We start from the raw sequence: 16,985 nt of genomic DNA, 5'->3' as shown, positions 1-16,985 counted from the left end.
AGAGCAACCAGAAAGTCCATACATTGTTGATCAAATGAAAAATGGTATGGCCACTTTGGAAAACAGTTTGACAGTGTCTTATAAAATCTACACTTTGGGCTTCCCTGGTGACACAGTGGTTGAGAGTCCGCCTGCCGATGCAGGGGACACGGGTTCGTGGCCCGGTCCGGGAAGATCCCACATGCCGCGGAGCGGCTGGGCCCGTGAGCCATGGCCGCTGAGCCTGCGTGTCCGGAGCCTGTGCTCCGCAACGGGAGAGACCACAGCAGTGAGGGGCCCGTGTACCGGAAAAAAAAAAAAAATCTACACTTACATATGACCCGACAGTTATCCTCCTAACCATTTACCCCAAAGAAATGGAAATTTGTATTTACACAAGACCCTGTATATCAGCTTTATTCATAATCACCAAACTGTGGAAACAACCCAGATGTCCTTCAGCAGAATAGATAAACAAAACGTGCTCTCTCCATGCAATGGAATACTACTTAGCAACAAAGAAGAGTGAATTATTCTTCATACATGCAGCAATGTGGATGCATCCATCTCAAATGTACTTTGCTACAAAAGCTGCATGCTGTGTAATTCCATTTTTATGACGTTCTGGGGGACAAAAGCAAAACTATAGGGACAGAGAACAGATCAGCGTTTCCTGGGCATTAAGATCGGGGCAGGGGTTGACACCAAAGGGGCATCACAAGGAAGTTTTTGTGGTGATAGAGTTGTTTTGTCTCTTGGTTTTGGTAGTGGATGGAAGGTTCTATGCATTTTATCAAAACCCATAGCACTGTATAGCACAAAGAGTGAATTTTATTGTATGTAAATTTAAAAATGAAGGGTGATGATAAATAATGGAAAGAAAGCAAACTGGCAGTATTTTTCATGCATGGACATTAATGAAGTTCACATTCCTGGACTTTGTTTTTCCATTTCTAGAAATTTATTCTTAGGAAAGCAGAATACAGATTTAGCTTTCTTAGGAAAGCAGAATACAGATTTAGCATAAGCCAGTGAAGAATGTTCTTTGCAGTATTATCACAGAGAAATTGAAAACATCTTAATTGTGCAATTAAAGTGAGGTAGTTAAATAAATCATAATATATTTCCCACTTATAGGCATTAAACTTATGTTCCTGTAGGTTAATTACAGAGAGAAATGATCATGCTTTACTGATATGTCAGTTTACTCTGTTGACTTCCCCAGTTTAACTTAAAAATATTGATTTTCAAACATTTGAAAACTTTTAGACAACTTGCAGTGCTTTCTAAAGGTATACCACATATTCAAGCTGGTCCAAATCCTTTTTCTTAATAGCTATATATATAGCTAGACAAGTAGGTAGATGACATGAGTAATATTATTTCTGCCTTTATAATCATTTCAGTTCCTCTTATTTCTTTAGCTAAGACAAAATTGGGATGGAGAAGAAGGATAGTATCTTTGACTCCAATCATTTTCCTACTTGGAATGTCCTTTAGCCCAATTTTCACCAGTAATTAAACTACATTATATATCCATGGTGCTTTGCAATTTCCAAAGTATTATTTTACATTAGCCTCTTTGATCTATCATCAGACCTGATAATACAGTCAAGGATGATAGCAGTCCCCCACCTCCTACTTACACAAGGCATCTGAAGGCTAAAAATGCTTAACCATTTTCTAGGGTCACATTTTGGTAAGTATTCAAGGCAGAACTGAAATCCAGATGTCACAACTCCTCATCAAATATTCTGCCCTTTATAATGCACTGTTTATTTACTCCAAGATTTTCCCTTTTGAAGAAACATGTCTTGCATTACTAAGGGCACTTATTCCATTATTGTCATTCTGCATTCATCTTTTAAAAAATTATACAGAGTCTCTCTATAAAATTCTCATGAGAAGCAGGGTTTCCACACTAAGCAGGTGTCCTCAAATTTTGTTCTGAGATATATCAGCGTGCTTTTCTTTTGGTGTCTGCTTCTGTGCCTTCTCGGACAGGACCTCCCCACCCTATCACCACCCCACCCCGGTGCAACCTCACCAAACTTCTGAGCTACCTACTGTGTCCAAAAAAGTAGGATTATTATATCTCAAATGCGAACAGACAGAACAAGTTAGTGCCCAAGAATGAAATCTTGAAGCTCTTTTCGGAGACAGTAATCCTGAAAAACAGGCTTTTGCATGCAAGAGCCAGGCATATGAAAGACAAGTGTTTTGTAAATTCCAAAGAGCTCCCTCCAGATATCAAGATGAGAGGCCAGAAGATTCAGAATACAGATTTAGCGTAAGCCAGAATCCTGCATTGGCCAGTTTTCTGGATCAGAAAGGAGGAATGTAGGGAGGATGCTGAGAAGAGGTACATGGACATGAGGGTCCTTGGCCCCATCTCATTCTGCACATGAAACGTTGGGCTGAGGAAATGAAAACTATGGACATTTCAGATAGGTTAAAGGGAAAGCAAAAGCAGAGGGGCCGGTGCCTCATTCCCAGGTTTGAGACTGTAGGAAGAGCCTCTGAGCACAGGGCCCCAGCTTATTTATAACATGGGGGTGATCCTGAAATCATGCCCCACTGTGGGAAGTGGAGGTGTTGACCGCCCCAGGAAACTGGGACTAGCTCGGAGTCAGGTCTAGGTGAGTATAAAGCGTGTGGATTAGAAAATCAGAAGCTGTGACAGGGACCCTGGAAATTACCAGAGGATGCGGATGCACCTTCAGAGACTAGGTAATGAGACGCAAAGACCAAGTCGATGGAAATAGCTCAGTAGGGAACCAGCTGAATTCAAAGGAGAATGTGCAACTTTGAAACAGACATTCCTCTTACGCTCCGCTGCTACCCAAAGAGAAGGGAGGAAAGGAGAGGAAGAAACGTTGAGAAACTGAGACTGAGTTAACTTTGAAAAGATTGTTTGATCATGAGGTGTTAAGTTACTTTAAATGGCTATATTTCTGTTCCCCACCTCCTTCCCCAACTCCCATCTGGCCCTGGCTACCAACCGGAAATTAGGGCTTGTGAGCAAATTGATGTCATTGTTAGAAAAAAAGAATTGTTTTTTCAAGGTCCCATTTTGGTAGGTGTCAAAAACAGAACTACGTAGTTATTTTTTTGTAAACCTAAGTGCGTAATTTTCAGACCTTTCCCACACACATAAAATAGTGGTTACTTCCCCCTGGAATGTGTGACTGAGACCAAGAAAATGTGACATTTCCCCACTGAGACATTTTATTAGATTTTACCTGGATTTTTTTTTTTTTGAGCAATTGTAGTTTGCTCCTAAATCATATACTGTTTCTGCCGTTTTGCATCTTCTCTCACCCGGAGTAACACACAGGATTCATGAGCCAAAGGTATTGGGATGCTTTACACTTGACTGATTCTCCGCTAGATCGGGTTTTGTGTAGCCGGGTACATATATTGTCCTGACGGTGAGTAGAAGCAGTGCATGTCAATAAAGCATTGTATTTAAGAAATGGACTCTAGAGCCACGTTGCCCAGGTCCAAATCCAAGCTCCAGCATTTTACTTGTGTTTGGCTTTGGGCAGGTAATTTTAATTTATCTAAGACTCAATATTCTCATCTAGATAATGAACATAATGGTAATTCTTACCTCACAGTTTCGTTGTGACGTCTAAATGAGTTGATACATGTAGTTCACTTAATCACTAACATCTATTATGTACAATATACATGTTTACTATTATTGATGCTTTTTTGTTTACTACTGTTGATGTTTAAATGAGTCAATAAATAGGTGTATAATGTAACATTATGCTGGGTACATTCTAAGTGATCAAAGTGTGAGCTGCTATTATATTCTTGTATGCTGAGGAACTTCATATAGCTGGTCAGTTAGGCTTCTGAACAAACAACTCATCTGTCATTAGGTGCAATTTCAGCTAACTTCTGGCTTTTGTAAACATCTTAACCTTGGAAATATTGTTTTCTTATTTTTAGCTGTTATTATTGCTTTCCTAAAGTCTTTTCCTTTTAACATTTGAATTTTCCACTATGTTTATTTTAGCCTTTGCACTTACGTTCTCTCTTTTTTTTCCTTTTATCAACTATTAGAGTTTTGTTATTTTTCACTTTGTGAGCATCCTTACATCATTATTATAGTTTTTGCTTGTGTTTGTGTCATTTATCTACTCATACATTGTACTGTTTTTGCTGAATGTCCATACCTGTTCCTATTTGGTCTTGCATTCTATCTTAATCTTCCATCTCTCCATTCTGAACTCTCTTCATCTGCTTATCTTTTCTATTTTTGAAAAGTATTGCCCTCTTCTGCCTCATCTTATGATGCAGTTCCTAAATAATCAAGGAACTGCTCACTCCTTTCGGCTTGTTTTTTCCAATACTAATTTTACTGGCTAGCTGCCAATGAATTGTATAGAATCCCTTCTTTGTGGTTTGGCATCAGCTAAAAGTAATGTAATGAGAAAGACATATGTGAGATATGAACCAGGATGCAATACAGCAAAACAGTTAAGAATATAGCTTGTAATGTCTAACAGGTATGTTTTCTAGTTCTAGCTCAGACACGTACAAGCCATGTGACTCTTTTTTATTTTTTAGAATAAAACTAAAGCAGGTAGATTTCTATAAAGGAATAGTTGAGACATCAAGTGTGATCGGGCTTTTTTTTTTTTTAAAGAAGATGTTGGGGGTAGGAGTTTATTTACTTATTTATTTTTGCTGTGTCGGGTCTTCGTTTCTGTGCGAGGGCTTTCTCTAGTTGCGGCAAGCGGGGGCCACTCTTCATCGCGGTGCGCGGGCCTCTCACTATGGCGGCCTCTCTTGTTGCGGAGCGCAGGCTCCAGACGCGCAGGCTCAGTAATTGTGGCTCACGGGCCCAGTTGCTCCGCGGCATGTGGGGTCTTCCCGGACCAGGGCTCGAACCTGTGTCCCCTGCATTAGCAGGCAGATTCTCAACCACTGCGCCACCAGGGAGGCCCCCATGTGACTCTTGAGCAAGTATTTTTAACCTCTCTGTACCTTAGGTGTGACCATAGTACCTAACTAATGATGTCAATACGGATATTCAGTAGACCATATGGTTTGCTCAAAGTACAGCCCACTCTGTGCTTTCCCAAACATCACATGCTGATGCCATTTTGTTATTGCAGTTGTTGTTTCTGTTATTATAAATATGATAATACTTAACGTCAGAGTTCTAAAATTTGCCTTCCTATATGTGCAAACTAGATAGACAAATACACTTCAAATGGGAAAATCAGCAAGCAGAAACATTAATTGAATTGCTGGCATTGCATAGTTGCACATGGCTTCTGTTTAGCCCTTAGCTTTCTTTCATATTTTATTGGTTTGAAATATAAACATTTCCTTAGCTGATTAGGGTCCCAGTCCAGAAGTGGCCAGAAGCTACTTGCATTTAGGGAGATATTTAAATTTAAAAGACGGAATTAAGTGCATATGAATTCCAGTAAATTTGCTATGTGCCATCCGTTGACATCTTACTCAGCTGTCGGCAGGTGTTTAATCAACGTTTATTGGCATTCTTTTCTGAGATTTAAATAGGACATACAATTTTATGACATGTATTTCTGATAACTGCTTCATTATTTTCCATAGAGAGTGTAATAACACACAAGAGAAATATCGACAAAGTACCCAAATTGCATTATTTTTGAAAGATAAGGTAGTTTGAAGCGTGTATAATGATAAAATGCTGGTCTACTTTAAAAATATGACTGTAGATTTGTGGATATCTGGGTTTCTCTTTCTATTTTGTCTACAACTTTTCTAATTTTGGACACTTACAGTATAGGTTAGAAAACTAAGAATTATAGCTGTTTGTTCTATCACTACAAAAGAGAGATGGTAGCTCATAATATTAAATTCTAGTTCCTTAGGATTATAAAACAAAGAAAGCCACGGGATATAGTATATAGCATAGGTATGGTTTAAACATTAGTTGATGTGGAAAGCCCAAAATCTGAAAGCTACATTAGTGTTAAATTTACATGGTTGCTTGACCAGTAGCCAAAGAGAGTCTGTCATGAGCTATATATACTTTAAGTACCGTATACATTTGAACCAGAAAAAGAAGCATTTTTTAGGGAATCTTGAGTTTATTCATATGTTCAAGAAGGTTTCTCTCAGGTGGACCTAGAGATTATCCTACTAAGTGAAGTAAGTCAGACAGAGAAAGACAGATGTCATATGAGATCAGTTATATTTGGAATCTATAAGAAAATTATATGAATGAACTTATTTACAAAACAGAAATAGGCTCACAGACATAGAAAACACACTTATGGTTACCAAAAGGGAAAAGGCAGGGGGAGGGATAAATTAGGAGTTTGGTATTAACAGATACGTACTACTGTATATAAAATAGATAACAAGGACCTACTGTATAGCACAGGGAGCTATATTCAATATCTTGTAATAACCTATAATGGAAAAGAATCTGGAAAAGAATATATATATATAAAAATAATTGAATCACTTTGCTGTACCTGAAACTTCCACAACATTGTAAATAAACTATACTTTAAAAAAAAAGAAAAGAATCTTTCTTTCTCTCATCTAAGAACTGTTGTCTTTAGCCAGGAATTGCCAAGCATGAGAAGAGTAGTATGAACTAGGGCCAGGCCCCAGTCTGGTCATCTATTCCAAGGTCTCCAGAATCACAGACAAACAAAACTGAGTGATGAATGTGACCCTGGAATTCCATCCCTAGGTATATACTGAAAATAATTGAACTCAGAGACTCAAACAAGTATGAGCTTGGATGAATGGATAAACAAATCTTGGTATGTATATACAACGGAACATTATTCCATCATAAAACGGAACGAAGTAGTGATATATACTACAACCTGCATGAGCCTCCAGAATATTATGCGAGGTGAAAGAACCCAGATGCAAAAAGTCACAACTTATATGATTCCACTGACATAAACTATTCAGAATAGATAAATCTGTAGAGATAGAACAGTAGTTGGTGGCTGCCAGGTTCTGAGGGAGGAAGTAATGGGGAGAAACTGCTTAATGGGTAAAGGGTTTTACTTCGGAGTAATGAAACGTTTTGAAACTAGATAAAGGTGGTAGTTGCCAAAACATCGTGACTTCCTAAATGCTGCTGAAGTGTTTACTCTAAAATGGTTAACTTTGGACTTCCCTGATGGTCCAGTGGTTAGGACTCCGCACTTCCACTGCAGGGGGCACGGGTTCGATATCTGGTCGGGGAACTAAGATCCCGTATGCCTCGTGGCCAAAAAATAATAATAATAATAAATAAAATGTTTAATTTTATGTAATGTGGATTTCACCAAATTAAATTATTAAAAAATCGTGAGTGACAAGGTTGGAGCGGCCCCATATCCCATATTTTCAGAATCACAACTGGTTTAAATAAGTCTACTCTATGAGGAGAGAATGTGGAGTTTGTCATTATTGATCCCAGGGAGTGTGACGAGAACTGGAGTAATTTTAGAGTCTTCTTGAAAAATGAATTCAATTTCCCTCTTAAATATACTCAATTTTTTTTAATATTAGATTTTAAGAGCTTGTGAAAATCACTTTTAATGACTAAGTTTCTGTCCCACATGCTGCTTTATTTTCCACACTTGCCTGAGATTTCAGTTGGTCTCATTGATCCATCCATGAAAATGAAAACAAGAAAGCATAAATGCTCTTCTTTTGAAATGAGTTCTCTCTGTGCAATAGGAAGATCATTATAACCAGTGTAGATGGGCAGATGAGGTTATTCAGGCTCAAGTGCTTTATTTTTGGCTCTTAAATGGTTTAGATAGATAAATAAATAAATAGATAAATAGATAAATAAAGATAAAAAAAGATAAAGTGATCTGGATAATCATAAGCAGTCTTTATATATCATGTGAACTCGTCTGTGAAGTTGTTGGTGGTTATTTGTACCCATATATGCACAGTAAAGCAAGTGCTTTCCATGGTTATGGCATAAGTATCTAGATTTTTTAGATCAAGAATGCCATTGGGTTTTGGCGGTGTACATCTTTGCAAACAACTTTTTTTTTCTTTCTTTCCTTCCTTCCTTCCTTCCTTCCTTCCTTCCTTCCTTCCTTCCTTCCTTCCTTCCTGCCTTCCTGCCTTCCTGCCTTCCTTCCTGCCTTCCTTCCTGCCTTGCTTCCTGCCTTCCTTCCTTCCTGCCTGCCTTCCTGCCTTCCTTCCTGCCTTCCTTCCTTCCTGCCTTGCTTCCTGCCTTCCTTCCTTCCTTTCTTTCTCTGTGTTGGGCCTTCATTGCTGCACGTGGGCTTTCTCTAGTCACGGCGAGTGGGGCTGCTCTTCGTTGCGGTGCACAGGCTTCTCATTGCAGTGGCTTCTCTTGTTGTGGAGCACGGGCTCTAGGTACGCAGGCTTCAGTAGTTGCAGCACGCAGGCTCAGTAGTTGTGGCTTGCAGGCTCTAGAGCGCAGGCTCAGTAGTTGTGGCGCACGGGCTTAGTTGCTCCGTGGCATGTGGGATCTTCCCAGACCAGGGCCCGAACCCGTGTCCCCTGCATTGGCAGGCGGATTCTTAACCACTGTGCCACCAGGGAAGCCCCAAACAACATTTTTTAAAAGGTTTTAAAGGTTCCTCTATATTGAGTCCTCCCTCTGTTGTCGGACACCCTGCTGTGTTTGTTGTATAAGTGATTTCTAATCCTTAGACTGTCTTTGAAAAGTAAGTGTTATTATTTCATTATTGCAGATGAGATAACTGAGACTCAAAGAAGTTAAGTGATATGCTCCAGAGGATAAGTGGTGCTGGGCTTCACCTTCAGATACTTAACTGTGTCTGGCTAGGCCACCTGTGACTAGGATCCCATCGTGCAGCTTTTCTTTGGCAAGATTTCTTCTAAAATAGCTCACACAAGAATTGAAGAGCCTGCCCGTGACTATTAGCTTGGCTTTGCTAAAGAATAACTTATCTGATTGCTCACATTTCCAAATTAGTCCATATCGACAAGCTATCAAAGTGTTGGTGGGAGTATTGACATTTCACTGCACTGTGGAAATGGATATATCAGTTTATGGGAAAGCTTAGGTCTTAAAAAGCATCCCAGCACCAGAAGTGAATACTAAGGGTGCTGAATGATGGATGACTGGGGAGGAAGTTAAATTTAGGTCACGGGAAACCTGAGCATTTGGGAATTGAAGGAAGGCGGAAATAGAACAAAATTGGTGTGTCAGTCTAAGTTATTCAGAATTTGATGTCAAACAACTCTTCCAACATGGGCTTCCTCTTCTCCTCAGGCAGCTTCAGGATTAACTGTCTTCCACATACCTTGTATTTTCCCATCATTATACCTTTGTTGACAGTTGCACTGACTGGCATGCCCTCCCTGATAGCCACCAATTCTCACCCTGTCTCTTTCTCCTTGTTGAAAGCCTTCTGTTCTCAGACTGGTTCCCCAGAGGTCCTTCTCTTCCCTAAATCACTACAGCACTTCTTTATTGAAAACACACATTTGCAACTTGACATTTACTTTTGGACTAGGTTTTATCTTTATGTATTTATAGCTCATCTCTGTTATTAATCATGAGTTCTAGGGGGGTAAATTGTAGTGTCTTCACTTATATATTTATCCCATTATATGACTTGGACATGGTATATGCTCATCAAATAGTAGTTGATAATTTTGTAACTCTTGAAGGCAGGGTTTTCTCAAAACTTGTTAGTAAAAATACCATTCCTGGGAGAGGTGCTCCCTAAAAAAGGATGACCTTTAGTCAAATAAGCCTGAAAAATACTACATACCATTTCCATCGAAGGAAGTTTACATGGCAATTGGCGTTTTCAACACACACTACTCTCCAGTGGTGAGACCAGTTTTACTATTTTAATCTAGGACGTCTCAGCTTTCCCCCCCACTGTTTAAAGTAAGAGCTCTTCAAATATCTCTTATTCATCAAAATGTTCTTTGCAAGACACTGCTTTAAAGTGTTTTTCTATAAAAAATTATTCTCATAATATTCACAGATGTGGAAATTGAATTTTGATTAGATGTAGTTTGTATGTTTAGTTTGACCTGCCTACTTCTGTACTTGGGAAAGCACTCCCCCTAAGCTGTACTGGGTGTGTGTGTGTGTGTGTGTGTGTGTGTGTGTGTGTGTGTGCGTGTGTGCGCACACACGCGTGCGTCCATGCACATCCGTGTGCATGTTTGCGTGTACTATACAGTGTGGACTCAACCTGAAAATAGATTGAGACTGAAAAGAGAGTGATTGGAACTGGTCTTTCAGCTCGATTATCTACTAGAATCTCCATTACTTCTCATAATATGCTTGAAAAGTTTTATTTGTACCTCAAGGGCAATGAGCCTGGCCTCATTTACAAATATGAACGCAGATCTTAGGAGGGCACTAGCTTCTCCTCCAGGCAGTCTTGCTCACTGTCAGCTTGTTTTATTTACTTCCTCTGAAAAGGAATATCCTTCTCTTGGAATTAGATACAATATGTCTAATGGGGAAACCAGAATTTTTGGAGTCAGAAAGTTTTCATTTGCTTCCCAACTCAGGCCTGTGTGACCCTGAGCAAGTTTTCCTTCCAGAGCCACTGACTTCTCATCTATAAAAGAAGATGGGTCAACCCTGTCTGTAAGAGCATCTTATAAGGACAGTGCCTGGCACAAGGGAGATACTGCATAAATATTAGTTATTTTTTGTGTCAGACAGATTGACAGGAGAATTCCATGGGCATAAGTCACAAAGACAAAACTACCTGTCTCCTAGAGTTGCCATTCCACATTCCATGTTGTTCCTTCAAACCATAAATGGTTTTACTATTCTTCATGTCTTCTGTATTTAAGAGGTGACTGTAAATGGGGGGGGGCATAGTAAGAGTTGAATTGTTATCTATAAAGAAGAATATTTGAATTCTAAAAATGGTGAATAAGTAACCTAAAAGAGAGCGTAGAAAAAATTCATTGTAATCATTTGAGATATGGAAAAGCAACTTAGAAATGATCCCCTTAGTCTTGTCTGTGATTGATAATTGTAAAACTCCATCCCCCATTATCATATATACGTGTGTGTGTGTGTGTGTGTGTGTGTATGTATTTTGGTTGGACTAAATCATCACATCATCAAAGAGGGAATAGATTAGGGAAAATTTTGGACTTGCTTTCAACTTTTATCTCAACACATCATATAATTGTAGCCACAGATTCATTCCTATTGTGTACATTTACCACTGTGCACAGAGTAAAAGTATCACTGTGTGATAATCTCGCTTAAGGTTACATATTTGGAGGTGAAAGCACCCAATAAAAAATTAGACCGATAATTTGCGAGGGGCTGCTGAATAGATTGCTCAACACAAATTGTGGTTTTCAGGCCAAAAGATTCCTCTGACTCCCATTTTGCAGAAATACATGTACCTGTTACACATGGTGTCCATAGCATGTCAATCCTGTCTGTCTCCAGCCATCCATGGCTAAATTGTTCCTGAAGGAAGCTCACTCGTCCCTGGGAAGGATGACAAATCACAGTTTTGATGCTGTATCTACCTTTCTAAATGCCAAATTATCTCCTGACAGTTTTTCTTGAAATAAATATTATGAACGGCTGAAAAAAATAATCAGTTTTTGCACGTTATTGGTTTAAAGACACCAGGTGAAGTCTTCTAAGCTAAACTGAAGTAATAGAGGAAACTAAATGTTCCTGGGATTTGCCTCGATTTTACATTAATCGACATCTGTCTTGCTCTGGTTGACTACAGGAGAAGATGTATCAGGGACTCTCTGCCCAGCATCTCCTCCTCCTGAAGAGATGGTGTGTGAAATTCCCTGCCGGATGGATTGTGTGGTAAGCGAGTGGACAGAGTGGTCATCTTGCTCCCAGTCTTGTTCAAATAAAAACTCCGATGGGAAACAGACCAGGTCAAGGACTATCCTGGCGTTGGCTGGAGAAGGTGAGTAATAGGAAAGGTTTCTGTTCCCTAAATCCAAATGAACAGTTTGCTTTCCATGCATGCCTTTTCTCTCTAATCCTCTAGTTTATCTATGCTGGCTTCCCATATGTATATGACTTGTTTTAGCCCATACTATGTACAGGCCATGGCAATCAGGTGGGTGTCAGTTTTCATTATACCTTTTTAGGGAAGGAAACAAGGCTTGGTTGATACACATCCAGCTTCAGACTGCTCATGCAGTTGGGAACATAATTGGAATATGTCTGGTAAAACGAGTTCTAAATTAGGAATCAAGAGACATGGCTTCTTGACTGGGAGCTGCCACTAACATTGGCAGACTACCTGATCTGTATGTCCTCATTTCCTGCTCTGTCAGTCTGGCATGTGGTGAGAGGGAAAAAGATGAAGGCTGTGAAAACGGCTTTCAAGAAGCTAAAATGTGCTATGGGGATATAAACGGGTGACTTCAGAACAAATTAGAGGAGCAGCTGTTCTTGTCATTTAAAGCAATGGTCTCTGTCCCCGGACACATACGTCATTTCATTTCTTTCAGGCCCTCCCTTGGCTTCCTCTGCCGACAGCTCAGCTGGGACAGCAGAGCAATATGGCCCCTGGCTTTGAGGGACTGCTTTTTAGACAAGATTCTGTCTGTGGTCCTAAGAAATGGGGCCAGGGTCAAGAGGAATGAAAATTTTCATATTCTTAAAGTGCAGTGGCCCCCCCCCTCTTGTCTGTTATATTTCTGGAAGGAGATAAAAGTCAATATAATGGGGAAAAAAATAACAAGAATAACAAAACTAAGGTCACAAGTCTTCCCGAGCATTTGGCCCACTGAATAAAACATTGTGGTGTGGGAGAGTAGGAAAAAAATCAATACTTTAGATAAATACCAGTTTTGACATGGATATAAAATTGTGAAAGAAAAGATAGTAATGAAATCTGATTGTCTGACTCACCCAAGAATATAAGGCTGCACATTTGTCTGGTCTCCCTGCCAGTGTATAACACATTGTCAGATATTATTTCAGAGTTTAAGGATGGGCTCTCTCCTGCCAAACTTTAAGAGAGATTTCTGGATTTCTCAAACTGCAGTAAAATGCACTGCTTGAGGGAGGATGGATGTCTTAAAGTGGTTCTCTGAGAAACACAATACTGTCTTAGGAAAGAGAGACCATATGTAGGTAATGTGTGTGTGTGTGAGTATTTGTGTTTGATCTTATATCACTTCAAGGTCATGGGCTATTATATCTAACTGACTAATTTATGTAGGCATAATCATATTAAAATAAAAGCAAATTTCTTTGGAGTTTATCTCAGAGATGCATGATGCAGAGGTGAGCAGTAGAATTAATTGATTTTTAAAATCTAATTGGCATACCGTTGCCTGTTATTGAGGAGAGAAGGGTGGAATGTATTGTCCTCAGGATAAAAGAACCATGACCATAGCGTCAGAAATGGGGTGCGGTGGCCCAGGCCTTTGGAAGATTGTATCAAAATGCTGTCTTTCTAGACCATTAAAACAGTAAAAACAACAAAAAATAAGAATGGCAGTAACAACAGCAACAGCAACATGGTAATAACAGCAACAACTCTGTATTCTTTTTTATTTTGATTTTTGCAGGTGGAAAACCGTGCCCCCCTAGTCAGGCCCTCCAAGAATATCGTTCGTGCAATGACCATTCCTGTATGCAACTCTACTGGGAGACATCAGCTTGGGGCCCCTGTTCCGAAGACACATTGGTAACTGCCCTTAATGCAACCATTGGCTGGAATGGAGAAGCTACGTGTGGTGTGGGCATTCAGATGCGGAGGGTCTTCTGTGTCAAGAGTCATGTGGGACAAGTGATGACAAAAAGGTATTATCGATAATTAATTGAAAGTGCATAGGACTATTGCATAGTTGAGTATTTTTAGTCAGAAACATTTTTCATGCACTGAATATGTCTCAGTCTGTGCTAGAGTAAGAGATTTTTGTTTTGTTTTATTTGCCTCTTAAAGACTAAAAAATGTGCCTCAACCAAAGGTAGATACTTTTTTGTTATGTATGCATTAATTAATGGAGAACAGTAAATATAATGCCCACAAATATTGAATCTGCTTGAGTAATAAACTTTCTAGAGCTGATATCAATATTTTGGGCTCTTTTTCAATCACATAAAGACTAGGTCCACAAGAAGGTAGGTCATGCACTTTGAAAATATGGGGCCGTGTTATACTGTTCTTTAGATCTCATGGACCTTGTCTGCAGTGAGCAATAAATCCATATAGATATTTTGAATAGACTAATCCATGTCCTCAAGTAGGTTTACAATCTCATACCTACTATACTCTGCACATGGAGATGTAAATTTTTTAAAAACTGTCGGAGAATTTGGACATGAGGACTAGGATATAGATATCAAAAAGGGTCAGGAACAATTGCAAGAGATAGAGGAAAAAGAGTAATTGACTGGAGAGCTCAGCTGTGGGAGTTTCTTCTCCCACCTAGACCAAATGAGAAGACATAACTCTTCCTCAAGTCCCTGCAGGAAGCCTCATGGAAAAGAAAACGTAAGGCACCTAAGTCATATACAGAGACTGAGTAACTGGCCTGTCCATAGAGATTTCCAAGTGGCCATGTTTGAGCTAGTTCCCTTCAAGTGATGAAAGACCCCTACTTCAGCCACAGTAGTGATGGGTCAACAGGATGGGCTGGTGCAAGCTTTGGTCTAGTGTCACAAGCTAGGCAACTTAGAGCTGTTTCCCAGGAACCTTTAAGTTGGGAAAATGAAACCCTCTCTTCTTTCTATTCATGATGTTCTAAGTATATGGATGGACGGTTGCCATAGCCACGATCCTGCCTGGTGGAAAAAGCAGGAGGAGAGAGTAAAGCTGATGCTCAGAAACTGAAGCAGAACAAATGCTGGCAGCATCAAGCCTGGTCCCAGCCCCCCTAAGTACACTCCCGCCTTTCCTGGCAACATAGGCAACTACATTTGCTCTTCTGCCTAATTCAGTCCAATTTGTGTTGCTGTCATGGGCAACTCAAACACCTGATTAATTTCATCTTGGGGGCCCCGTGGTGATGGGCTCTGGGCGTTATCCACACTGCTATGGAAGCCACTTCAGCTGTGTGTAAGGAAAGTCAGAGAAGCTCAGTTAAGGAAATGAACTGCTAACGGCAGATATAGGGCAGACTGGCTAGATACTGCCGGTTTTGGAGCATTTGATAAGCAGGTGGCTGTGAAAATGCAAGGGAAGATGACTATGACTTGAAGTGAAGCACAGTCAGTAAGACTTCCTCCTTTTCTCCTCCTAAATGTGGCTTCCAGAGGGCTGGGGCTGGATAGTCTTCATTGTTGCCACTGCAGATTTTAGAACAGTATCTGACATGTAGCTATTGTCCGTAAACATATTTAGAAGTCATGAATTAATTAGACCTGTGTGTAGGAAGGTAAAAGGGTTTGACGGGGAATGGATATGAATCGCAGAAGTTTGAGAAGCTGACGTTTATCCTTTGCTTTAAGAAGAAGTATTTTATCTACCATGATAAAGTTTGGCAAAGGGGACTACCTTGAAGAGTAATGAACAGATCATATGTATGACCTTCTGCTCTTATTAACTCATAAACGTTATTTCTGCTTTAGCATCCAACTCTAAATTACTTGTGATATTTTTGGAGCATCAATTTATATCACTTGCGTGTTTCAACTTACCTGGTATCCACAATACCATGTGGACCGATTGGGTCAATGGGCCGATATAGCCAAACATGGACATTAATGTTTGCGTATCACTTGGATCAGGTGATAATCTAATTCATGGGGTTATGGTACAATCCTAAAAGGCTTATAAAGATACCATGCAGACAAGAGAACTCCTTTTATCTCGAAAAGTACTGCAGCCCTGATCATGTTATTTTTATGATGTAAATTTTCAACTGCTTAAAAAAAGATGCATGAAATATCAGCTTGAATATACAAATAGAAATAAATATAGCTTAGGTATAGGAATAAATGCTATGTGAAACGCAGCAAATTATTATTCTTTAGAGCGATGAGAAAATTTAGCATTCCTGAAGTCTGATCTTCTCCCTTCCACACAACTTTTACCTCTGAACCACAACAGGAAAATTCCACTTGATATGAATGTAATTTGGTTTTTTTCTTAGTAAAGAAGCATTAGAATTGAGACTGACAACTACCAGATACATTGTCATCACACTTGAAAGGCTATTTGGACATGAGGGGATGGATTATGTGTTCAAATAGCCCCGCACCTCCCCGGCTAGCCTCGTGATCATATTGAATGACAATTTTTTATTAAAGTCCCTGAGCCCATCAGCTTATACAGATGTTAACCTAATGATATTTTGTGACCAGAAAAACCACAGGGCCGAAAGTTGATAGTTTAAAGCATAATTCACAAATGCATATGCTTTTATTTGATAATCTACATAAGACTAAAATATTATTGCAGTGAATAACCTCCAGTTTTAATCGGTTTTCCAACATAGAAAAATGAATTGCACAGATGTTTTCCCTAACACACACACACACACAGAGAGAGAGAGAGAGAGAGAGAGAGAGAGAGACATTGCTGATTACTTTTTGCACTTTTAATGAGGCTGGAGACCTAACAACCTAGTTTTAATTCTTACTGTATGTCTCCAAACGATCCTGCTAAACGAGAGGAGCCTGCATTGACTTAAGTAAAGTTAATTAAAATTCTTGAGGTTAATGAGATTAATTGAGCTAAGAAAATAATACCCAGCGTCCAGTGAAGCACCTAGTGAAATAGTGAGATTATCAGCATGAGGAAGTATCCTTTGCCTTGCCCTTTCAGAATAATACGCTTTCGCTCTTTTTTATGTGAAAGCTATTGCAGTGGAAAAAATGTCCCTCCATTTGTGAAATCCTTGGGGTGAGGGTAATGGCAATAGAAAGAGGAAAGAAAAAGAAAATATCCTAAAGAAAGAGCGGCCTTCACAGTAGAAAAAAGAAGCATGTCTCCATGGATTGGTTGGGCTATCGTAATATGTTTTATCTCTAAACCCACTGCACGGGGATGCACAGAATTCCTTGCAAGTTCTTGCTTCCCAGGGTTGGTGTTCTGGTTTCC

At 39.6% G+C, this 16,985-nt stretch overlaps 1 protein-coding gene across 1 annotated transcript in view; it reads left to right on the top strand.

Moving 5' to 3' along the window:
* The window catches only part of THSD7B (thrombospondin type 1 domain containing 7B), a 1,119,563-nt gene that overhangs the window by 703,803 nt on the left and 398,775 nt on the right, over positions 1–16,985 (top strand). Inside the window, exons 11-12 of the mRNA XM_024764108.1 lie at positions 11,694–11,885; positions 13,507–13,741. Coding sequence (XP_024619876.1) covers positions 11,694–11,885; positions 13,507–13,741 — 427 coding nt within the window. The remainder of the gene's footprint in view (positions 1–11,693; positions 11,886–13,506; positions 13,742–16,985) is intronic.

The sequence above is a fragment of the Neophocaena asiaeorientalis genome, unplaced genomic scaffold (genome assembly GCF_003031525.2).
Source record: "Neophocaena asiaeorientalis asiaeorientalis breed wild unplaced genomic scaffold, Neophocaena_asiaeorientalis_V1.1 scaffold102, whole genome shotgun sequence".
In the NCBI taxonomy this organism is placed as follows: domain Eukaryota; kingdom Metazoa; phylum Chordata; class Mammalia; order Artiodactyla; family Phocoenidae; genus Neophocaena; species Neophocaena asiaeorientalis.
This window is presented reverse-complemented; position numbering and strand designations above follow the sequence as displayed.